Genomic DNA, 26651 nt, shown 5'->3' with positions numbered 1-26651 from the left:
TCAGACCGGTGAGCCCATTGCCCCTGCAGCCTGATCCTCAGTGTAATATCCTCTTTCATTACTCTGTACCATCTCAAGTATAGTGTTAAACAGCTTCTCTATCTGCCTCCTGTTGCTGTATTCACCCTCCTGCTCCTCTTGCCAGCAATGATTGTCTACTACATAGTAGCGACCATCACATTTATCTACGATATCATTCAGTGGAGATTTTCTCGGCTCTTTTTTTTTCTGACTTAGCCTGGATTGACTTGGTCTGGCTTCAACAAACTGCCTAATGGTCAGGTCATTCACCTTCAGTTGTTCCCCAAATGTAAAGACAATCAAACTATGCTCCAAAACATTTGACTTAAATGATTCCAAAGTTTTCTGTATAACTTCTATGTTCCCTTGCGATAATCTTCCAGTTTTTAACACAATGATAAAGGCATGGGGTCCTGGGGAACTTAATGACAGGCATTTTCTTATCTCAGTTTTTATTTCTTGTTCCTCTTCATCTTCCACAGTTGCATCAAGAAATCCTGGAGTGTCAACCACAATGATCTTTCGCCCGTTGACAGTTCTGCTGCATGCTTCACACTTGTTTGTAACAGAGTTTGGGGAACTCAGCACTTTGAAGACGTCTTCTCCCAGGATGGTGTTCCCAGTGCTGCTTTTCCCATCACCAGCTTTCCCAAGCAGCACAATCCTCAGTTCACCTGGAAACATAAAGAACATTGTTGACATAATTTAACATTTCCTATACCGTAATTCCAGTACCCTATGTTAAAATAATTTCCCTACAATATGATAAGTAAAGTCCATTGTCAACCTAAGAGAGATATGACGTTTTGGATTTGATCTATTAGGCATATTAGTTTTTGTTAGAACAAGGCCGACAGGTGGACAACAGATGCGTCCCTCTATGCCAGTTCCAACTATGCCATTCCCCCCCCAAACGCCTCCCTGGCCTCCTCCAAACCTGTCAACGCCCCCCTGAGGATGTACTTTTTGTTTATTGGTCATATTGCCCATGGAAACTGCAAATAATGTGGCAGGCAGCAAAATGGCGAGACATGGCTTTATTTTTTTGCAGTTTAGGCTATAATAAGCTTACCATTGTTGGATTTGGAAATGAACCATATGATTTCAAATGTCACATAGATCAAGTAGGCTACATTACAAATTACTAGACATTTATTAGTATCAGCCTTTAGTATCACGCCATTTCAGCATCATGTGCATGTGGGAAAGAATGTAAACATCGACAAATAATAAATAAATAAAACCGTTTGGATGAATCATGCGCTTATGGGTTCACCCTTTAGGTGAATTATGCGCTTATTTTTCAATACCAGCTTCACCGTCAAGGCACAAAGTGAGCTTCCGTGCCAGAGTTAACCAAATTCACACGACTGCAAAGCAATTACGAAAGACGCGTTCTCTCCCGTGCTCTCTCTGAGCGCAACGGAAAGCACCTGTGGGGTACGAGCCCGCCAACGAAAGAACCTCCCTCCGTAGCCTACGACACACTAGGGTCATTCCACGCCAAATCTCCGAATCATCCCGCACGACCATCTCAGATTTGGCAGAAAAAAATCAAGGAGGTTCACAAACGTCCCAATAGGAAAAGTGCAAAATTATAGCTCTCAACTCCTCATAGTTTTGTCATTAAAAATGTTTATGTCAGGTACCCCCCTGACACATTTGGAACAGACTTCTCAGAGAGCCCACTTTCAGACTGCCGTATCCAAAAAACTGCTTTAAAGTGATACTGTCCTATTTTTGGAAATAAGCTTATTTTACAGAGTTAAATAATAGGGTTTTACCGTTCTCCTATACTTTCAACCACACAGTAAATTGTGTAGTGTTAAAATAACACTTAAAGAGTTAAAATTAACACTGTTCTAGTGTCTATTTGGTCCTGCTCCAGATCAGTGTTAAACACTGGTGTTAGATTTATAGTGTTAAGCTTACACTATAAAGAGTAAAGCAGTTTCGGGGAGCACCCTACTAACAATTTTTAGTTATAAGTCCTTGTTTCCTCCAACCTTGTTTATTATTGTAAATGTGTTTTGGTCCTGCCCCACTATCTCTCACCATAGTTGAGGTACCCTGATCATGGTAATTAAGCACCTCCCATCCTCCACCATGACTGAAACACCCTGCGCCTGGCATCAGTTTGCCACACTGCTCTCTTAAGACAATGTTTCAAAGTTGCTGAAAATATGTAAAATGTCTATAATTTATATGTCAGTCTATGCTGCACTGCAGCACAATGTGAGAGAAATATCAGCTGAGCAGGTATGAACACAATCTAGTAGGGATTAATACCAAATGTTTTCCTTAATGAAGTTTAAAATATAACCATACCATCTACATCAAGTGCACAGTGGAGCAAACAATGTAACATGTGCTGTTACTGACTAGCTCACAAAGCAAGGCAAAAGATGTAGGCTAGTGATGGGAAATTTGAAGCGAGGCTTCGAAGCGTGCTTCGAGCAAAAGTGGGCGCAAAATCTGAAGCCTCGCTTCGAGGCGTTTGACGTCAAGAAATACCACGTGACAATGCCAGATGAGGCTTCACATTTTGCGAAGCGCGTGGACGTGTCATTGCGCGCCGCTACCCAAACAAGCTTTCTGCGCCTCGGAGCACTTGTCAAGTTTTCAGATTGCGTTTGTTGTGTGAATGTTGAGACTGGATATGTAGTGACTTTGATTTGGTTCCACTATACAATAAATTCAGCTCATGCCGTAGATTGACCCAAATGTCCAAATATGATATGCAATTCCCTTTTGATGTAGATTTTCAAAGTGAGACGCTCCCGAAGACGTGGTGGAAAATTGTTTTAGTTCTAGGCCTACCTTGAGTTAAGCTACCATAAACGAGACAGCAGTTCTGTCAGCAATTATAAGTAGGCTAGTCCTACTCAACTTTATAGCTAAATAAGAGTGCAGACATATTTTATTTAGCCTATTTTAATGGTTTTTGTGCGGGTTTTAATGGGCTTTACAAGTTGTGTCATGAACAAAACTCAGCTCTGCCATGTAAAAAGTCACATGGCTGGCGCAGTGGTTAAACTGTCTGACCTGAATTCTCATGATCATTGGTTCAAATCCTCGTGGTAGCAGTGTGATGATCAATTAAAATTTTTAATTTCGCAGGGTAGCCTTCTGTCAAATCTGACTAAATAAACAATGAAATTATCTGTGAGCCTGGCCTAGTGGTGAAGGCGGCAGAATGCTACCTTTATCATTGTGAGTTCGAATAGGCCTAGTGGATAACTGATATTTGTTAGAATCTCTTGAATTAGGCCTACATTTCATTCATAGGCCTATAATGTGACTCTATTCATTATATTTCTTTCCGGTTTAATTGGCTGCTGTTGCGTTTATGGCCCACTCCCGGTCGCGCGCCGACCTCCACAAAATGATGCTCTCTCTCACTTCCACGATAACACATGGGTCAGCGTTAAACTTGATTTGAGTGTTCCACAATCACGAGTCATTAATTCCATACACACACCCCATCACATTTATTGAAACGGAACGAATACAAATAAGACACAAGAATTTTTTTTTTTTATGAAATCATTTCATTGCACACCAGATGGCACCAGTGAGAAATGAGGCTTCGAAAAATGCTTCGAATGCTTCGAACCTTTTTGCCTGAAAGCCTCATTGGTTCAGGAAGCCTCATTTGCCCATCACTAGATGTAGCTAACAAATACCATAAGCCAAAAGCGCCTTAAGCTTGCTTGCCAACATCAAGGTCACAATGGAGCAAACAATGTAACATGTGCTGTTACTGACTAGCTCACAAAGCAAGGCACAAGATGTAGCTAACAAATGCCATAAGTCAAAAGCGCCTTTAGCTTGCTTGAAAAGCAGGTAAACAAGCGCTATGCTGTGCCATGCTGACCAGCCAGCAGGCAGGTAGGCAGGCAAATATTTAAAGCACTGTGACAGTCCAGGTTTATATACAGGCTCAAGAGTACCATGTGACCAGATTGATTAGGAGTTTTTCAGGTGCAAGCAATTGAGTCATGATATACCAGCCCTAAGTAATTAGGTTTGGCCAGGCGCTGATGGACAGATTGGTTGTGAGGGGCCTGCTTGTTACCGGCAAAGGTGTAACAAGTTCTCAAGTTATTTCTTTCACTCAACACATCTTTTGTGTGATGTTGTGTGCACAGCCAAACCTTAGATCAACCCAACCAAGTTAAGTTAAATGAATGAAATGGAATAAATACATAAAATAGATTGTGTACATGATTAAATCTGGAGGGAATACTGTAACTAATATGTAGACGTATATGATTTAATCGGGTGGACAGTCATCATTGCTTATGCTCAGGGCTACCGTTCTCGAAACCTTCGTTGCTAACTAATGTAGCAACTAACGACCCAGCTGCGACAAAACTGTTTCTGGAACACTTCGTTCGGACTTACAAAGTACCAATGTTTACATGTAATGTAGTTAGTCGTTCGTCCGATGTTGGTGCGAACGACGCAGGTGTTCCCGCAAAACGAAGTAGGGGCTGTTCGTTAGTACTACTGTCGGAATTTGAACGACTAGCATGGTTAGCTAGTTCACCTTTGTTTTGGGAAGCACGTCACTCTTGCTCGTGGTTTGGGGCGGGTTCAGGCAGAGTTCAAGCAACATCGATCGATTACTGCCACCAAGTGCACAAGCCTCCGACCCATACTACACCAAATGTCTAGTCATGTGACGAACAGGGCTGGAAAAAACCCCACCAACACAATATTCAAATAGGGGATACAAATATTGTCCAAATATAGTAGGCCTAGGAAATTATATGTTCCACTATCGTGCTTCACGAGCTCCGATCAATCAAAGCTGCGCCAAAAAAAGAACCGTTTGATTACCATCGGGATTTGAACCCACACCAAAAGCAGCATCTCGCATGAATGCAGATTATTTAATTGCTCACATATCTCCACACATAACAAAGCCAATAGCACATTTTGATTAAACTCCAACAAGCATAGGCTACATGGAAATACATGTAGAGAATAAGTTGCCATTGCGAAATGCGCTGTTCACTATTATTTTAAAAAGGCACCAGTGTGCGGTGATCCTTCTTGTATGCCTATTCCTTGCATTGTAGGCTNTGCTTAGTCCAGTGTTTCCCAACCTTTTTTGTCCTGCGTACCCCCTAAGCCATTTTGTCATATGATGAGTACCCCCTCACCCTCACTCATGCTCTATTCCTCTATCCCAATGTGACTACAATCAATATATTTGATATTATTACATCTTTCTGCGTACCCCCTGATGTGTGCTCGCGTACCCCTAGTGGTACACGTACCCCTGGTTGGGAAACACTGCCTTAGTCCACAAGAACTGCAAACTACATCGTAGGCTACAACAAGTTCAAAAAATGGACATTATGCAACTGCCCTAGTATGTTGAAATAGTGCGTAATGGGAAGGCACTCGGAAAGGCACTCGTTAGGCCTACTAGGTCTTATAGTATTCATATTCTTCTTTTCATTTCAATTCTACTATTGTAATACAAGTCTGTCACAAGTAGCCGACCAATAGGCTACTGTTAAAGCAAATGTTGTTTCAGCAGTGAGCACACTCCAAATAGCGCCATGGCCCATGAAGTGCAGTGCAGTCAGGGGGATCAGAAAACAACACAGCGCATCGTGTCATTCTTTCTCTATCTGTGTGAATTGGGCCATCGTTTTGTGTTTTTGTAAAATACAGGTGAAAAGAAATTTGACTTGGCTTTAATGTGACTGCGTGCGTGGCTGCGAGGCAAAGACTCTCGGATGCCAGAGCTCCACAAGCGCGCCCAACAGCACGCGTGGATCGGCCACTTTACGCACACACACAGAGGTTGGATAAACAGTTGCACAGAGGAATAGGCACCTGCGTTTAATGTAGGCCTATCTTACTGAGGGAATCGAAATCTTGTCACACTGAAAATGCCTTCGCGCTTACCATTCACCGCCCATTGCTCTTCATTGATGGTGATGTGTAGACCGACATTTGGTTATTGCATTTAATGGGGTGGATTTTGGGGATATGATTGTGTTAACAGGTCTTTTCCGACGTTGAAGGACTTTGAATGTGCCATGTTTACAGACATTAACGGCCCCTTCCATAGGTCCCTTCCTGCGGGTCTTTATATAGGCCCCCTACAACGGCAATAATGGCAGATCCACCCGCTTACGTTGCGCGTAAAGACGCGTGCAGACTCGAAAATTAAAGAAACATTCTGATATGTTTTATTAATTCTCAAGCGTAATTTCAGTTATCATTTCAAGCAGCATTTAACTGCAATCTGCCTGGCCATGACCTGTTGAAAGTGTTGCGTTGCCCATGAGCGTGAGAATGACTTCGCTTGCCGTTCTGGAAAAAAGATGTGATGGGTGGTTATTATAGGCTATTCACCGGGGATTGAACTCACGCCTCCGATAAGGAAACGGCAAACGTGTTTGAAATTCCGACATTCTAACCACTCACTCACCAACCGTGCTTCCATATTAGTGGTAGGCTATAGCCTACAATATTAAACATTATATGCAGAACCTACAAATGATACATGGTGGATTGTAATGTCGCATTTGGTAACTGCAGTTGAAGATGGGTGAAGTCGGGGACATGATTTTGTTGACAAAGATTGTTGACTTTGATAGATGAATAGCCTGCATTTCACAGGCACTGTGTGAATTTGACAGCGTCACTGCTTTGTCTGGTTCCCTCAATGTTTACTGCTAGCTTGGAGGTAAAATTTACACTGCCATAACCAGAGAACGGTTGAAAGTACAGGATAATGGTAATACCCTATTATTTAACTGAAGGGGAGTTGTAAAATAAGCTTATTTCCAAAAATGGGACAGTATCACTTTAAGTAGGTCCTTACAAATTTCAAAGGGTAACATTTGGAACATGTATTTGTGGATTGTGGATTTTCACACATCCTCTTGTCATTTACCACCGTTTTCTGGGGGCTTAAAGTTGCTTGAAAAATTCTCACCTTTGAATTTGTGGGCATCTTTGAAGGACTGTGGTAAGCACAGTTTTAAAGACAGAGGTTTGATATGGACAATGTATGTTCCCAATCATTCTGTGCATCAGGCGCGGAGTGGCCGTCGGGAGATCGAGGACTTGTCCTGGTGGGCCGCGGCCGTGAAATGCGGCCACACTGCATTCTTAACCGGCTCTTACGTTTCGACATTATACTTATTAGCACTGACTTCCCACTTTCCACTTTCCTGTATTTTAGTGCGGCTGACTAGCCAATGTTTATACCGCATATCAGACGGCAATACCTCACTGACGGTGTCAAACAGTAAATTGGCCACACCCCTTCTCTACTGATAATTTTCATACACCGTAGATCGCGGAAGTTTACAAGATCTTAGTAACACAGTTTTGTTTTCAGTATTTGAAGAACCTGTGATATGTATATTGGTTACCAAAGGATGGAAATGTTAATAAATTATGATTTATTTTCCGATTTCCACACGACTGTTACAGTTTACAGTCTTTCCAGTCCATTCACTTGCTCTGTGGTTACTGACTTGGGTTACGAACAGACTCCACCAAGTGGTAAGGAAGAGAACTGCGCCTAACAGAAGCAATGGGTTTTGTTTTGATTTTTTAGACCGTCAGTATATCTCCTTATAGTCGAAATAATATTATTATCATACATATATTTATATGTGGTACATTTAGGATGTAGCCTATGTCTGAAGAAATGGAACAAAATAATTACCACACAAGATTCTGATGTGACCAGTGCTGGGTGTGTAGCCTAAGCTGTGGATTAAAGTAGAGTGATTGCAAGAAACAAAGACATTTGCTGCGACGAAGACAGCGTTTTAAGGTAGGCCTACACCGTTTGGTCATACATTTTGTTGACTTATGGTTGTGGTTTGAAGTAGCTATTAGGTTTGGCTTATTTGCTGCATGGTGGGTTTATTGCACAATGTAGACAGACTTTTTGTAAGCTATAGGCTACTATACTATATTTTGTAAGCCTACTCTTCTAAAAATCCCCACACTCAAAACTTTGTGCCCATGCTCATCCTGTCTTCCTTAAACGATATTTCAATTTCAAACTGTCAAAATGACAGTGGAGTGCACATTTGCATGGAACAGTAGCGTGATGTAGCCTAACCTAGTAGGCCTATGAATGCTTTGGACTGTGATGATGGCTCCAGTGGTGTAGTCTACTTTTTGAAGTGGGTATACTGTATATTTGAGCATTTTTTGATGTGTGTATAGTCTACTGTATATATTTGTGCTATTGTAAATAATGGATCAATCAATTTTAAGTGGGTATACTGTAATCCCTGAAATTTTGAAATGGGTGAGTATACCTGCGTTTTACGTAGACTACACCACTGGCTGTGCATTTCATCAAGGTGTAGGCTACAATTCTCCACTTCAGGTTGATATTTTGACAACACTAATGTCCACATGTAGTACGACTGCAGATTTCGTGGCTTTTGTCTTTTTGGTTAGGAAACCATGTTGTTGCTTTGTTTTTTTGTTGTTGTTGTTTTTTTTTTTTTTTTTAAAAAGAGGGCCGCCAAGGGGAAAATTCTCCCGGTGGGAAAAGGTGGGCCACTCCGCCCCTGCTGTCCATGTTGTGTTGAAAGACTGATCTTCTGCGATGAACAGTTTAACCCTGTGAAACCTGAACCATGAAAGCAATGAGAGAAAATTCTATTTTTTTGTAATTTGCTTCAATATTGGTCCCTTATAAGAAATGTAAAAAAAAAAATCAAAATTTTGTTAAGGTCGCTGAGATATTTAATGCATCATATATGATGCATCAGGCTTTTAATGAATGAAAATTCCAATTTCAGGACCATTGAAAAATGACTTTTAATGCATTTACAACTTTTTTTTAATTTAAAAAAGTTGTCAGACAATTTAATTTGAGGATTATCTTAAAATATTTAGTGAGATCCTGCCATTTTTTAAAGCCTATCCTTGTTTTAGCAGGACCATATTTTACATTTCCCACAGCCTGGTTGGGAATTTTTTTTTAAAATCTATGTAAAAACATAGCTGATCGAATGCTCAACAACCTATTTATGAGTGTAATATAGATCATTATTCATTTTTGATGTGTAATTTGAATATATGGGTCCATTACTACAATTGGACCATTTCTCCATTCACTTCAATGCATTTTTTACGAGATCATAATTTCAACATTTTGCATTGCATTTTCAAAATTGCAAGTAAAACCTGTTTCTTAAGGCAATATCTTTGTCTTGAAGTAAAACAACTTGTGTGTTTTGTTAAACGATCGTCGTGGTATGCTTTGTAAGTTTCCCTATGGAGCAAATGCATTGATGGCTGACTTCCTGCCACCGCCAGATGGTGCTTATATGTCTCATCAGTATTAGCACGATCTCTCTGCAACACGGTGTAAAAATATAAACTCTTCCTTGCTTAATTGCACAAAGCAAGTGTTCAAATTAAAGGATGTAGAGTTATATTTCGGAAATTTGTACACAAACCTTATGCAATTTGACGAAATCTCAGCGTCGGTCAGGGAAACCGCTTCTACCCCATTTTCCTGTTTTTCGCCGAGCTGTGGTCAACTTGTTGTCGACCGCTGCTCTCTTGTGGCGGTTTCCGTGTACTGCAGGACGTTTGGAAATGACACGCAGGATGTTTTTCAGATCGATTTTTTTGTGTGTCAGCGTGGAGAGGGCTTTGAATTTGATGAGACATATATGATGCATCCGGCGCGATAGGGTTAAAAGATATGAAAAACTGTGATTGTATTCTGCCTCATTTGGTCACAATGATTTTTCAAAAACCCACTGTTGTGTGACTTCCAGAGCTCCTATGAAAAACTGGTATTGGTGGCATCTTCGCCATGTTATACAAAAGAAATGACAGAACTCACCACTATGACATTTACAGTTTTATAAAGACTCAATGTCTGTTGGTGCTCTGTGGTGCTCTGTCTCATTTTTTTTAAAGAATGGACTTGTAAAAACGGCTGTGTGACATCTGCAGCTTGTTGCTCTATTGAAGTGGGGCCCCTGCTCTGATCTTTGCAGGCTAAAAACTGGACTTCTCCTTTAACGACTTAAGCTATGACTACGAAACTTGGTGACTTTTCCTACAATTTCGTTGGCTACAGTTTAGTACCAAAAGATTTTGTTTATCATTTTTGGCGTTGCCATGGCAACGGTTTTCTGACAGGTATGTCTAACCGAAAATCACTGTGCTAAGTCTCATTATTGTTCCTTTTTCATATTTTTTGGTATTTCCATTAGCATCGGGCAACTTTGTGAGCATTAAAGTGGTCTGAAGCATATAATCATTAAAATGTAAGCGTATTACCTAAATTTGATGGAAAATACATTATGGCGAGATTTTGGGCATTATAATCAGATGATGTCATAATGACGTCATAATACCAAATAATGACACAAAAATAATGTCATTCATAGATGTCCATATCGTCGGCTTGCTACCAAAACCGCCTAAGTCCAAATTTGGTCGAAATTAGATTTTTACATGAACTTACTCCCCTACCACAGCTGCATCACCCTGCCTTTCCGCCAGGGTCATTGATCAATAACAAAAGTCACCAGAGTCAAAAATCTGTATGCATAAAGTCACACACTGCCTATGAGAAAATGAATGACCAGGGACGTAGCTATAGGGAAGACAAGGAGGGCCTTTGCCTGTAGACCTAGGGCCCTCCTGCAGGTGGCAGGGGTAGGGGCCCTATTATGATCTTGGCATGTGGTATGGGGGCCCTATCTATTCATCCTGGGGCCCTGTGCACAATTGTTCTGCCAATGTGAATGACTTGGGTAACTTTACTTAGCCATTTTGATGCAAGAAACAGTTTATTTACATCTGTTAAGAGTTCTCTCTGTGTCTCTCTCTCTCTCTCTCTCTTCTCTCTCTCTCTCTCTCTCTCTCTCTCTCTCTCTCTCTCTCTCTCCCTCTTCAAAGACAATGGCCATGTTTCAAAACTTCTCATTCTTAGACATCTGTCTGAGATGATCTTGTTACCACACAATGGTTGTAGCCTTACATTAATTTATGATTGTAGCCTTAAAACGAAATTAGCAATTATTAATCATGTGCTTTATTTGATGTTATCACAGGTGTACAAAAGACTGCCATAGACTATATTCTCTTATGACAATCTGTTATTTTGTACATTTACCTATTAGTTCATTATGCAGATTTCAAACAGCTTTTGGTTGATGTCACTAGCGCAATACATTATTGCGTACATAGTAGAATAACCAACTCCAATGTGTAAAGGATCCAGTAGTGGTTCTATACCATATTCTGAATGCCACGGTCATGGCGTTGAAGTGGGCGGGGCACAGTTCTATGACCAGGTTACCTCGGTCATGGGCAAGGTTGAGAGGGTGGGGCAGTTCTATGAGCATGGAAAATAGCAGAAGTTAATCAAAGATGATACACAAGGAGGAGACAGTTCGTGAGGAGGTACAAGGACCAAAAGAAGTGCCCCACCCCTTCATCCTCCTCCATGACTGATGGGACCTCAACATGGAGATTGGAGGCCATTGCATGGCTTAATGTGTGTGTCACTGGATCTGTCCTGATATGAGAAAGGAATGTATTACCACTGTGGCAATTGCTCTGGCATAATGACAAAAAAGAGTTTTACTTTGGATGAAAATGTAAATAATGATTTCATTGAAAGCTAATATGACTGAAAATGTTAGAAAGTAAAATAAATCTGTGAAACTCTGTTGGACATGAGATTTACCAGCATGCTAGATTGTTACAAGGTCTACAAAAATATTTCAATTATTCACCATTTCCAGGATTAAAGTTCCTTTCCATTATTTTGAGTAATTACTACTTTTTGGGAATGCCAGCACCATGCAATACACTGGTGTTAAGACCTTTGTTGGTCTTTTGTCATTCTGGATTAAAGTTTGGAATAAAAATTAAAAGAATAGCATAACTATCAAAATAATGTGCAGTGCATTGTTCTTGTTGTGCTGCATCAAATAATTTATTTTAAAGTGTTTTGTTTTCCTTATATTAGGAACCATTTCATGTTTGACTTGAAGCTTCACTCAAAATAAATAAAGAAAATAAATTAACATCTTAGACAGGTACTGTTTGTAGTGGACCAATGACACAGACAGGATGACAGGATGATGCAGATGTGGTAGGGAGTAAAGTTCTGCAAAAATCTCCTTTGACCAAAATTATTAGGGGGGACTAACAATTGCTCTTTGCCCAGGGTCTCAGATTTCCTAGAGCCATCACTGATGTTTGGCGCCCCCTTTGGCGATTAGTTTTTCCCTGTTTTCCGAAAACCCCAAAATCGGACTTAGGCAGTTTTGGTAGCAAGCCGACGATATGTAGATCATCTCCCCCAAGTTACGTAGTCATACTGTATTCCGTTCATGAGTTATGAGAGGGGGGTCAAAAAAGCCCCCCCCCCCCAGGCCCAGGAATGCCAAAAAAGCCCAGTCTGAATAGGGTTAATAACTTATTTACAAACTTTGATGCAGTTCTGAGGTCTGCTGTGGATTATTTCTGATAATGTATGAGATATTACTTTTCATCATGTGATTTTTCTTTCTACATTAGATTTGTGTTTCACTCCATGTACACATGTATGCCCATTTGTGCAAATTCATCAGGGTTAATGTAGCACATCAATCGCTAATGCTTGCAATACTCAGCCCTGAGAAAGAATTGATCCATGAAGTGCATTCAGTCAGTCTTGCAGTGGTCTAGCACCATGCTCAGGGTAGCTCAGTCATGGTGATTGGAGGGGCAGGACAGCTGTTTAGTCAGGTTACCTCCCTACGAACAGTCTCCTCCTTTTGTATCATCACTGTTTTTTTCTCTTCTCCATGATGATAAAAGTGTCCCACCCCCCCAAAAAAAACCATGACAAAGGTGACCTGTTCATAGAACTTGGCCCCGCCCCAGTCCTAACCATGACTGAGGAACCTAGCGCATAGTATTCGTTCATGGCAAAGATCTACATCGTCGGCTTGCTACCAAAACCGCCTAAGTCCGATTTTGGGGTTTTCGGAAAACAGGGAAAAACTAGGCGCCAAAGGGGGCGCCAAACATCAGTGGCGGTTCTAGGAAATCTGAGACCCTGGGCAAAGAGCAATTGTGAGTCCCCCCTAATAATTTTGGTCAAAGGAGATTTTCGCAGAACTGCCCTTTTTTACTCCCCTACCACATCTGCATCATCCTGTCATCATGTCTGTGTAATTGGTCCACTTTATTTATTTTGAGTGAAGCTGCAAGTCAAACATGAAATGGCTCCTAAGGAAAACTTAATTATTAAAAACTTAAAAATTAATTATTAAATAAATTATTTTAAGCAGCAAAACAATAACAATTCACTGCACATTATTTTGATAGTTATACTATTCTTTTTAATTTTTATTCCATACTTTAATCCTGGATATGGTGAATGATTGAAATATTGTTGTAGACCTTGTAACAATCTAGCATGCTATGTATTAAGCTCATTATGTCTAACTGTTTAACTTAAACACTTAGGGGTTTCTTTTGCCTTAAGACATGTACATCTAGCATGCTGGTAAAACTCATGTCGACCCTGCCAACAGATTTTCACAGATTTCTTTTACTTTCTAGCACTTTCAGTCATATTAGCTTGCAATGAAACATTATTTGCATTCTCATCCAAAGTATAACTCTTTTTGTCATTGTGCCAGAGTGATTGCCACAATGGTCATGCATACATTGCTCATATCAGGGAAGCTCCCAACTGCATTGCCACACAGAGTAAGCCATGCAGTGACGCCCAATCTCCATGTTGAGGTCCCATCAGTCATGGAGGAGGATGAAGGGGTGGGGCACTTCTTTGGTCCTTGTACCTCCTCACGAGCTGTCTCCTCCTTGTTTATCATCTTTGCTTAACTTCTGCTCTTCTCCATGCTCATAGAACTGCCCCACCCTCCCAACCTTGTCCATGACCGAGGTAACCTGGTCATAGAACTGTGCCCCGCCCACTTCAACACCATGACCGTGGCATTCAGAATATGATATAGAAACACTACTGGATAGTTTACACCTTGGAATTGGTCATCCGATTGAGTATGCTAAAATGCATTGCATTGGTGACATCAACCCAATGCTGTTCAAAACTACATTATGAAAAATTACATAAGGACACGAGGCAGTCTATGGCAGTCACCTATAAATCTGTGATGACATCAAAGAAAGTACATGATTAAAAATTGCCGAATTCGTTTCAAGGCTACAACCATTGTTTGAGAAGATTATCTCAGACAGATATCTAAGGATGAAGTTTTGAAACATGGCCATTGTCTTTGAAGAGAGAGAGAGAGAGAGAGAGAGAAAAAACAACCTCTCAACAGATGTAAATAAACGGCTTCTTGCATCAAAAATGGCTAAGTCAAGTTACCCAAGTCATTCACATTGGCAGAACAATTGTGCACAGGGCCCCAGGATGAATAGATAGGGCCCCCATACCACCTGCCAAGATCATAATAGGGCCCCTACCCCTGCCACCTGCAGGAGGGCCCTAGGCCTACAGGCAAAGGCCCTCCTTGTCCTCCCTATAGCTACGTCCCTGGTCATTCATTTTCTCATAGGCAGTGTGTGACTTTATGCATACAGATTTTTTACTCTTGTGACTTTTGTGATTGATCTATGACCCTGGCGGAAAGGCAGGCTGATGCAGCTGTGGTAGGGGAGTAAGTTTATGTAAAAATCTCATTTTGACCAAATTCGGACTTAGGCGGTTTTGGTAGCAAGCTGACGATATGCTTGACATGCACCTCTATTAACAGAGCAAAGTCACAGAAATTATGTGAAATTTGAAGAGTATCCAAGTAAAGTATCAAAATATCTTATCAGATGAAAGAAATGTGTTAAAAAAAATCATATGCTCATAATTAAGCTTGGCAAACATCCTGTATCAAGACTATGTATTAACAATGCTACTTTACCAATCAGGATGATTCAATTAAATTATCACTACTGCAATTCAAGACTTGCTTTACGGTATAATAGCAAAATGTTAACTCCTACAGTATTGAGGTTAAAACACATGGCCATAACCTTTAATTCACAAACATTTAGTTACCAAAAAAATAGTTACCTAAAAGCCAAAAGAAAAAGAAAAATAATAATGGTATATAAATCACTCAACTGTTTCTTATTGTGTGCTTCAAAAATACTCAAGTCACATTTCTTGTATCAAAAATGCCCAAGTCAAACTGCCTGTCATTCACAGTGTCAGCCCAAATAGATTGGCACACAAAAGTCTGCAAAGGTCATGATTATGGCCCCTACCACAAATTCAGGAGGGCCCTGGATAAATGCCCTGCTTGTCCCCCTATAGCTCCGCCCCTGGTAATTCATGTGACTTTGGCATTTTCACAGGAGCTGCTGATGTTACAGCAAAGGGTTTTTCAAGAGTCATTACAAGACATTGATGCAGAACACCATCCCAGTTTTTGGATATGTTACAAACAGACATCATATCTTTCCAAAACTGTTCAGTTCATTGTGGTGATTGCTGTCATTGTTTTGGTATAGCATGGCAAAGTTGCCCCCCAATATCAGGTTTTCATAGGAGCAGTGGAAATCACACAACAGTGGGTTTTCAAAAAATCATTGTGACCAAATGAGGCAGAATACCATCCCAGTTTTTGGATATCGTCGGCTTGCTACCAAAACCGCCTAAGTCCGAATTTGGTAAAAATGAGATTTTTGCATAAACTTACTCCCCTACCACAGCTGCATCACCCTGCCTTTCCGCCAGGGTCATTGATCAATCACAAGAGTCACCAGAGTCAAAAATCTGTATGTATAAAGTCACTCACTGCCTATGAGAAAATGAATGACCAGGGACGTAGCTATAGGGAGGACAAGGAGGGCATTTGCCTGTAAGGCTAGGGCCCTCCTGCAGGTGGCAGGCGTAGGGACCCTATTATGATATTGGCAGGTGGTATGGGGGCCCTATCTATTCATCCTGGGGCCCTGTGCACAATTGTGCTGCCAATGTGAATGACTTGGGTAACTTGACTTAGCCATTTTTGATGCAAGAAGCAGTTTATTTACATCTGTTGAGTTTTTTTTCCCTCTTCAAAGACAATGGCCATGTTTCAAAACTTCATCCTTAGACATCACTGTGTGAGATAATCGTATTACCACACAATGGTTGTAGCCTTAAAATTGAGCTGTCGGAAATGATTACAGATTATTAATATTAATTTATTTGATTTTATCACAGGTTTTTACTTCTATTATCTGTTATTTCATACTTTTATCTAATGTCTTTTAAAGTAAACTTTGAACAATACTGGAGTGAGGTCTCCAATATCGTCGGCTTGCTACCAAAACCGCCTAAGTCCGATTTTGGGATTTTCGGAAAACAGGGAAAAACTAGTCGCCAAAGGGGGCGCCAAACATCAGTGGCGGTTCTAGGAAATCTGAGACCCTGGGCAAAGAGCAATTGTGAGTCCCCCCTAATAAATTTGGTCAAAGGAGATTTTTGCAGAACTTTACTCCCCTACCACATCTGCATCATCCTGTCATCCTGTCTGTGTCATTGGTCCACTACAAACAGTACCTGTCTGAGATGTTTATTTATTTTCTTTATTTATTTTGAGTAAAGCTGCAAGTCAAACATGAAATGGCTCCTAAGGAAAACAATACACTTTAAAATGAATTATTTGATGCAGCATAACAAGAACAATGCACTGCACATTATTTTGATAGTTATACTATTCTTTTCAATTTTTATTCCAAACTTTAATCCTGAATGACAAAAGACCAACAAAGGTCGGCGTCTGCACCTGCACTTAACACCCGTGTATTGCTTGATGCGTGCACTCCCAAAAAGTAGTAATCACTAAAAATAATGGAAAAAAACTTTAATCCTGGAAACGGTGAATAATTGAAATATTTTTGTAGACCTTGTAACAATCTAGCATGCTGGTAAATCTCATGTCTACCAACAGATTTTCACAGACTTCTTTTACTTCCTAGCACTTTCAGTCACATTAGCTTTCAATGTCATCATTATATACATTATCATGGAAAGTAAAACTCTTTTTGTCATTGTGCTAGAGAAATTGCCACAGTGGTAATACATTCATTTCTCATATCAGGACAGATCCAGATTGCAGTGCCACACAGAGTAAGCCATGCAGTGGCCTCCAATCTCCATGTTGAGGTCCCATCAGTCATGGAGGAGGATGAAGGGGTGGGGCACTTCTTTTGGTCCTTGTACCTCCTCACGAACTGTCTCCTCCTTGTTTATCATCTTTGATTAACTTCTGCTCTTCTCCATGCTCATAGAACTGCCCCACCCTCCCAACCTTGCCCATGACCGAGGTAACCTGGTCATAGAACTGTGCCCCGCCCACTTCAACACCATGACCGTGGCATTCAGAATATGGTATAGAACCACTACTGGATCCTTTACATCTGTGAGCTGATCATTCTATTGTGTATGCAGTAATGTATTGCACTAATGACATCAGTCCAATGCTGATCAAAACATACATTATAAGACATTAGATAAATGTATGAAATAACAAATTGCCATAAGAGGATGCAGTCTGTGGCATTCTTCTATAAACCTGTGATTACATCAAATAAAGCACATGATTAATAATTGCTCAATTCATGTAAGGCTGCAATCATAAATTAATGTAAGGCTACAACCATTGTGTGGTAACAAGATTATCTCAGACAGATGTCTAAGGATGAAGTTTTGAAACATGGCCATTGTCTTTGAAGAGAGAGAGAGAGAGAGAGAGAGAGAGAGAGAGAGAGAGAGAGAGAGAGAGAGAGAGAGAGAGAGAGAGAGAGAGAGAGAGAGAGAGAGAGAGAGAGAGAGAGAGAGAGAGAGAGAGAGAGAGAACTCTTAACAGATGTAAATACACTCTTAAGTCAAGTTACCCAAGTCATTCACATTGACAGAACAATTGAGCACACGGTCCCAGGATGAATAGATAGGGCCCCCGTACCACCTGCCAAGATCATAATAGGGCCCCCTACCCCTGCCACCTTCAGGAGGGCCCTAGGCCTACAGGCAAATGCCCTCCTTGTCCTCCCTATAGCTACGTCCCTGGTCATTAATTTTCTCATAGGCAGTGTGTGACTTTATACATACAGATTTTTGACTCTGGTGACTGTTGTGATTGATCAATGACCCTGGCAGAAAGGCAGGGTGATGCAGCTGTGGTAGGGGAGTAAGTTTATGCAAAAATCTAATTTTGACCAAATTCGGACTTAGGCGGTTTTGGTAGCAAGCCGACGATATATTACATTATTGTATACACAGTGGGTTGATGAAGTTCAATGTGTAAAGAATCCAGTAGTGGTTCTATACCATGTTCTGAAAGCCACGGTCATGGTGTTGAAGTGGGCGGGGCACAGTTCTATGACCAGGTTACCTCTGTCATGGTCAAGGTTGGGGGGTGGGGCAGTTCTATGAGCATGGAGAAGAGCAGAAGTTAACCAAAGATGATAAACAAGGAGGAGACAGTTTGTGAGGAGGTACAAGGACCAAAGCAGTGCCCCACCCCTTCATCCCCCACCATGACTGATGGACCCTCAACATGGAGATTGGATGCCACTGCAAGCTAGAATTGTCCTGGCATAAGCCATGGATGCATTACCATTGTGGCAATTGCTCTGGCACAATGGCAAAAAGTGTTTTACTTTGAATGAAAATCTAAATAATTTTCTCATTAGAAACTAATTAGCAAGTAAAAGACAACTGTGAAAATCTGTTGGTAGCCATGAGATTGACCAGCATGCTAGACTAATTTAAGGTCTACAAAAAATATTTCAATCATTCACCATTTCCAGGATTTAAGTTTGGAATACAAATGAAAATCATAGTATAACTCTCAAAATAATGTGCAGTGCATTGTTCTTGTTGTGCTGCATCAAATAATTTATTTTTAAATGTTTTGGTTTCCGTAGAAGGTGTTTCATGACTAGCAGCTTCACTCAAAATAAATAAATAAAATAAATTAACATATTTGACAGGTATAGTTTGTAATGGACCAATGGCACAGACAGGATGACAGGATGATGTAGAAGTGGTAGGGGAGTAAAGTTCTGCAAAAGTCTTCTTTTGACCAAAATGATTAGGGGGGACTCACAATTGCTCTTTGCCCAGGGTCTCACATTTCCTAAAACCGCCACTGGTGTTTAGCGCCCCGTAAGAAATTTAGTTTTTCCCTTTTTTCCGAAAACACCGAAATCGGACTAAGGCGGTTTTGGTAGCAAGCTGACGAACTGTTCAGAACAGATATCTAATCTTTCCAAAACTGTTGATAATATTGTGGTGAGTCGTGACATTTTTTTAAAAAAATAACGTGTCAAAGATGACACCAAGTTTCAGTTTTTCCATATTAAAGACTTCATATCTTCTAAACTGTTCATCGCAGAAGATCAGTCTTTCAACACAACATGCACAGAATGGTTGGGAACATACAGTACATTGTCAATATCAAACCTCTCTCTTTGAAGGACTGTGGTAAGCGCAGTTTTAAAGATGCCCATAAATTCAAAGGTGAGAATTTTTCAAGCAACTTTAAGCCCCCAGAAAACGGTGGTAAATGACAAGAGGATGTGTGAAAATCCACATTTCACAAGTACATGTTCCAAATGTTACCCCTTGAAATTCATAAGGACCTACTTAAAGTAGTTTTTTAGATACAACACTCTGAAAGTGGGCTCTCTGAGAAGTCTGTTCCAAACGAGTCAGGGGGGTACCTGACAAAAACATTTTTAATGACAAAACTATGAGGAGTTGAGAGCTATAATTTTTCACTTTTCCTATTGGGACGTTTGTGAACCTTCTTGATTTTTTTCTGCCAAATCTGAGATGGTCGTGCGGGATGATTCGGAGATTTGGCGTGGAATGACCCACTATGTCAAATGGCCCAGCTGTCTAGCACGATGTTTCAGAGCGCAGCGCACACTGACTAGGCTACTCACTGAAAAGGCAGAAGTAAACTCGCTGGGAATATTAAAAGGGAGGCTCGTAGGCTACACACAGACATATGAACCCAATTTTGTGGACTGGACAAAAAGCGGAGGAAATGTGAATGTTATGAAAGGAAAAAAAAGTCCACCTTTAGAGGCGCTGTGGGCTGTCAACTAATTACAGTTCCATGTCATGGAGCGTTATGCAACGCAAACGCCCTCGATCCAAGCAGAGAGGAAAATGTGAATGTTACAAAAGGAGAAAAGCTAACCAAATGTTACAGGTCCACGTTTAGAGGAAGAGCTGTATGCGCTGCGGGTCGCCTGTCAACTAATTACGGTTCCATGTCGTGGAGCGTTATGCAATGCAAACGCCCCTCTATCCGAGCACAAACATCTGTGTCAAAAACTGCCTGTCGACTTCTAAATCGTTCATTTCCGCGAGTCTCTGACGAACCAAAATAAAGTTCCCTCCCATTGTCCAAACGCAAAACAATGCCGAAAATTGAATGCCCCCCTCAGTTATCTCACTCACTCTTGCCGGTTTGGTTACATATCATATGGCCTACGTTTTGGCTTGCACGCATTCGCTCCGGTCCAAAATGCCAACTCTGCCGCCTTGTGGCCACAGGAAGGAACAATTGAAGGAATGCGTTTCAGACGGACGGACGGACAGACAGACCCTCTTATAGAGATGCTGGGACGCATCTAAAAATCTGGGGGGCTGGGGAACCTTTTGGGTCATTCCACGCCAAATCTCCGAATCATCCCGCACGACCATCTCATATCTGGAAGAAAAAAATCAAGGAGGTTCACAAACGTCCCAATAGGAAAAGTGCAAAATTATAGCTCTCAATTCCTCACAGTTTTGTCATTAAAAATGTTTTTGTCAGGTACCCCCCTGACTCGTTCGGAACAGAGTTCTCAGAGAGCCCACTTTCAGATTGCTGTATCCAAAAAACTGCTTTAAGTAGGTCCTTACAAATTTCAAGGGGTAACATTTGGAACATGTATTTGTGATATGTGGATTTTCACTTATCCACTTGTCATTTACCACCGTTCTCTGGGGGCTTAAAGTTGCTTGAAAAATTCTCACCTTTGAATTTGTGGGCATCTTTGAAGGACCGTGGTAAGCGCCGTTTTAAAGACAGAGGTTTGATATGGACAGTAAAAAATATTCCAGTGATGTCACAGTAAACTACTGTGAAATGAATGCAATTAGTATCCAGTAATTCCATGTGGCCATCCTCACAGTTTACTGTGATCTTCTCACAGTAGTTTACTGTGGCCACACCACAGTAAGTTACTGTCACCCTACCCACACTACCATGAATCCGCCCCTCCATTCATCACCACAAAAGAGGTAGCTACCATGTTATTGTGGCACCTCCCATTCCCCACCATGACTGAGACAACTGTGGCATGGAACCAGTCCATCACACTGTTCTCTTGTATTGATAGACAAAAACTATCCATACTATCCAACTATCCATACTATCCAACATCCAAACTATCCATAACCACAGAGAAATTCAAGTTTCTGCAGTATGTGCAATATTATTACCACTTAATAATTGCAATCTCCTGGATGAGAGTACATTAACCAGTGTGCATAGAATACTCTAGTTGAGCATAATTAGACAATCCTGAAATTTCTTAATCAAGTAAGCAACACACCAAAAAGGGTACCTGCTACCACAATACTCACTACCAACTAAATAGCTAGTCAGCCAACAAACCAGTCCACCAGCCAACCAAAAGAGTCAGTTGTCAGCTAGCCAGCCAAAGAGCCGGCTAACCAACTAACACTCAGTTAGTCAGCCAACTAACCAACAAACAAGTCAGTTGTATGGCTAGCCAGCTAACAAACCAGCCATACAGTCAACCAAAAGAGTCAGTTAGCCAGCCAACCAGCTGGCCAACAAACAGTCAGTTGGTCGGTCAGTTAGCTCACTAACCAACAAGCCGGACAGAGAGCCAGCGAACCAGTCATTTAGGCAAGCAACTCAAGCATTGTGACAGTCTGAGTTTATATAGAGGTGAAAGTTAACCATGTGACCAGAGTAATCAGGCATGTGGCAGCTGCAGGAAGTAATTCAATGAACTTGTAACAGTCATATATACTCAAGTGAGGGCAGGTACTAATTGACAGATTGATTGGGCACTACCATTGTTCCTGGTTGATGGTAGGCAATGTCAATCATGTCAAGCATTTGACTTTCAATTGTGCAATGGCACTTCACAAGATTCCCTATTTTATTTTACTAGGTGGCAATATTCTGATTTAAAATTGGATGCTGGAGTTTTGGCGTGCACATCCAAGACAAAGGCATTAGCAGGTGCCAACTTAAAAAAGTGTTTGTGTAGCACATTGGTTGCAACTTCATTTATTGGAAGCAGAACCAGCAACATTTCCAATCATAGACCTTCTTCTAATTAGGCCTGACAATAAGTAATTACACTCCATCATGGCCAGGAGCAACCTAAAGTGACATACAGATATGCAACATTGGTTACTGTCCCTAGGGTAATGCCGGGTTAGGAGGGATTAGTTACTGTGACATTCTGCCATAATTTGTTACTGTGAAATCCAGAGAGACTTTTCGTCATATCACAGTTAACTACTGTGCGGTTATAACACGTGTTCTCTACGTCTAGGCCATGATTGGGTGCATTATGTGGCTGCCTTGGCCTAATGGTTAGGGAGGTGGACTTAAGATCAGAGAGTTGCAGGTTCTAATCCCTCCTAACCCGGCATTACCCTAGGGACAGTAACCAATGTTGCATATCTGTATGGGTCATTCCACGCCAAATCTCCGAATCATCCCGCACGACCATCTCAGATTTGGCAGAAAAAAATCAAGGAGGTTCACAAACGTCCCAATAGGAAAAGTGCAAAATTATAGCTCTCAATTCCTCATAGTTTTCTCATTAAAAATGTTTTTGTCAGGTATGAAAAATTGATATTAGGGGCATATTCTCCATGTTATACAAAAGAAATGACAGAACTCACCACTATGACATTTACAGTTTTAGAAAGACTCAATGTCTGTTTTTAACATATCCAAAAACTGGGGTGGTGCTTTGCCTCATTTTTTAAGAATGGACTTGTAAAGACAGCTGTGTGACATCTTCAGCTTGCTGCTCTATTGAGGTGGGGCCCCTGCTCTGATCTTTTGCAGGCTACATGGGGGCCCTATCTACCAGCATTTGCCATGAGGCCCTATGTACAATTGTTCCGCCACTGTGAATGACTTGAGCAATTTGAGTCAGACATTTTTGATACAAGATATTTGACTTGAGCATTTTCGACACACTCAATATAATACGGCAAAAAAGTAAAAGTGGCTTTTGACAGAGTTTTTTTTCAGCTTTTTCTGAAACTACATTTCAGTAAATCAAAGGTTATAGACGTGTGTAAATCTTTTCTATGAGGAATTGAGAGCTATAATTTTGCACTTTTCCTATTGGGACGTTTGTGGACCTCCTTGAATTTTTTCTGCCAAATCTGAGATGGTCGTGCGGGATGATTCGGAGATTTGTCGTGGAATGACCCTTTTCCAACATCTACTATTACAGCTGGGATTGCCCTCCTGCAATGAAGTGACACTGACTTGTGTGGAAGGTGGCAGATATACTGGCAATCTTCTCCTCAGTTCCACTATAGGGATCCGCACAGACAGTAACAGTAACAGTGTACTGCGTTTCTGGCTGCAGGCCTGTAAGAGTTGTGCTGCAGGACTCTGTAGAGATGGTCTGGGGTTCACCCCCTTCACTGCAGTAGGAGATCAGGAACTTGTGTGGAATCTGTTCCATCCCCTGCTGTAGGCTCCAGCTGAGATCTGCCTTCCACTGGTCACCTGATTCTGCTCGATCCACAGCCACACACAAGTCCTTGGGAGCAAGGCTAACTGTGTTGGGGAGAAGATATTCAATAATGTATTATTTGCGATGACATTAAAGTGACCTTATTGGAAATCATGACTCAGAAGTTCAGGTCTCTTCTTGTACCTCTTAAAAGTCTTTTTTCCAGCTGTTAATATTGTAAGGTCAGCTGTCTACCTGAGAGAGATATGACATTTCCAACATCTACTGATTACAGCTGGAACTACCCTTTTAAAATAAAGTGACACTGACTTGTGTGGAAGGTGGCAGATATACTGGCAATCTTCTTTTCCCTTCCAACATGGGGATCCGCACAGACAGTAACAGTAACAGTGTATAGATACCAGTTTTCCACCTACACCTGGCTGTGCTGTGCCGTGTTGTGTTGTGCTGTGTTGAGCTGAGCAGGGCTGTAAAGTCAAAATGGCTGACTTTTCCATTCGAAAACGTGCAGCCCCCAAGAAGGTGGCACCTAAGGCTGCACCTAAGGGACCATCTGACATTATGGAAAGCTAAAAAGTGTCTACACCAGCTAAAAACATTTGCAGAGCATTTTTTCAGCTTTCCTTGTTCTATTTTCCACTGTTTCCACATACACTTCTGCAGATGAAGTGAGCCAATGATGAACACATGATATTGATGGTTGAAATGTACAAAGTAAAAAATATTCCTGTGATGTCACAGTACCTTACTGGCTAATAATTGCATTCATTTCACAGTAGTGTACTGTGGCAATCCTCACAGTTTACTGTGATCTTCTCACAGTAGTTTACTGTGGCCACACCACAGTAAGTTACTGTCACCCTACCCACACTACCATGATCCCGCCCCTCCATTCATCACCACAAAAGAGGCAGCTACCATGTTATTGTGGCACCTCCCATTCCCCACCATGACTGAGACAACTGTGGCATGGAACCACTCCATCACACTGCTCTCAAGAATGAATAAACAGAACTGTCCATGAACACAGAGAAACTGAAATATCTGCACTATGTGCGATATTGATACCATTTAATATTTGTAGTCTCCTGAATGACAGTACATTACCCAGTGTGCATAGAATACTCTTGTTGAGCATGATTAGACAAAGCTGAAATTTCCTAATCAAGTAAGCAACACAGTACAAAGGATACCTGCTACCATGATGCTCACTACCAACTAAATAGCTAGACAGCTAATAAACCAGTCAGCCACTCAACCAAAAGAGTCAGTTAGCCAGCCAAACAGCCGGCCAACAAACAGTCAGTTGGTCGGTCAGTTAGCTCACTAACCAACAAGCCGGACAGAGAGCCAGCGAACCAGCACTGTGCTGTGCCATTTAGGCAAGCAACTCAAGCATTGTGACAGTCTGAGTTTATATAGAGGTGGAAGTTAACCATGTGACCAGAGTAATCAGGCATGTGACAGCTGCAGGTAGTAATGCAATTAACTTGTGACAGTCCTATGTACTCAAGTGAGGTCAGGTACTAATTGACAGATTGATTGGGCACTACCATTGTTCCTGGTTGATGATAGGCAATGTCAATCAAGTCATGCAGCATTTGACTTTCAATTTTGCAATGGCACTTCACAAGATAGCCTACCCAGACAGCACGAAGCATCTTGCTGACGTCGGCTATTGGACGGCGACATCGGAAAAATATTGTTGTCTTTTTTTGTCTTATAAACATCTGATGACAGTTTCTAATCGCGTAAAAATCCCAGCGTTTCGATGGAAGTGCATTAGATTCATCGAGTACTTGCAGGCCCCCCCCTCACAGGCCTGGGGGGGCCCGGGCCCGGGGGCAGTTGTCCCCCCAGCCCCCCCTATAAGCCTCTAGCGCTAGAAGTCTCTCAAAAAGAGATGAATAAAGTAAAACAAAAACAATCATGTAGATGGGTCATATAGTCACAGCAATGCTGCTCAATATGTTCTTCACACAGTCAATACGACCCACTGTGGTTCCAATCCTAGAGTGCACGGATATGCAGATTTTTGGGGTAGTTTTTTATACAAAGAGAACAGGCGCATAAAGTTGATTATGTTCTGTTCCTGTTCAGAAAAATGCTTTGGTCATACACTGTATTGTAAAGCTGGATTCCAAATGTAAAGAGGAGGATACTGACACCCTCAGAATTGGAAACCCAGTCTGCACAGTGTTGGCTACTTATACGTTACAAAATGATAAACAATGAATAATTGACTTACCTGCACATACTGGTGCTACAGCTCTTACTCTGCCAGTATTTCTATCAACTGATACTCTGTATATTTGTTTCATAGCGATTCGTTTCTGGATTGGATTGGTCAAATAGATTAGTCACCTGCAATGTGGAACTCTCCTCATTTGTTAGGCAAAAAAGATTATCATAATTTTGATATGACATCTTCCAAAACGTTCTCAATTCCCTAACACTATCTTGAAAATTGAGCAGACTATTCTGCATATGATGACTTATATGAAGAAAATGTGCTGAAATGTTTTCAGGACAACCATTACACTGAGAATCAACCAATTGGGATAGAACATTTGAAAATTGTACTAAATGTAAGCTGATTGTGTTAACTGTAGGATACTTGTACATAGCTATTTGCAAGGATGTACTACATGATTGAGACATGTACAAAAGCATTTCAAATTTGATGAAAGCAATGATAAATGTCATTCTGTTGTGAGGAACTGCCAATTAGTTTTGGGATTTGTCCATGTTTTGAGAATGACATCTCAGTTTCAAGAAATGAGCCAAACCAATGGAGAAAAACTGTAACACACTGTCCGCCAAACTGTGCTATCTGTCTTTGCTGATGATATCTTCAT

At 41.1% G+C, this 26651-nt stretch overlaps 1 protein-coding gene across 1 annotated transcript; it reads right to left on the bottom strand.

Annotated features, from left to right (window-relative positions):
- On the bottom strand, positions 1-23875 carry LOC134461448 (GTPase IMAP family member 4-like). Its single transcript, XM_063214378.1, has 2 exons — positions 23580-23875; positions 1-695 (listed from the first exon to the last, which is right to left on the bottom strand). The coding sequence occupies exons 1-2, from the start codon at positions 23779-23781 to the stop codon at positions 1-3; spliced, it is 897 nt and encodes a 298-aa protein (XP_063070448.1). The 5' UTR covers positions 23782-23875.
- Between the last annotated feature and the right edge of the window lie 2776 nt (positions 23876-26651).

The sequence above is a fragment of the Engraulis encrasicolus genome, chromosome 13 (assembly GCF_034702125.1).
Source record: "Engraulis encrasicolus isolate BLACKSEA-1 chromosome 13, IST_EnEncr_1.0, whole genome shotgun sequence".
Classification (NCBI taxonomy): Eukaryota; Metazoa; Chordata; class Actinopteri; order Clupeiformes; family Engraulidae; genus Engraulis; species Engraulis encrasicolus.
Note: the sequence above shows the minus strand (reverse complement) of the source record. Positions and strands in the feature narration are given on the sequence as shown.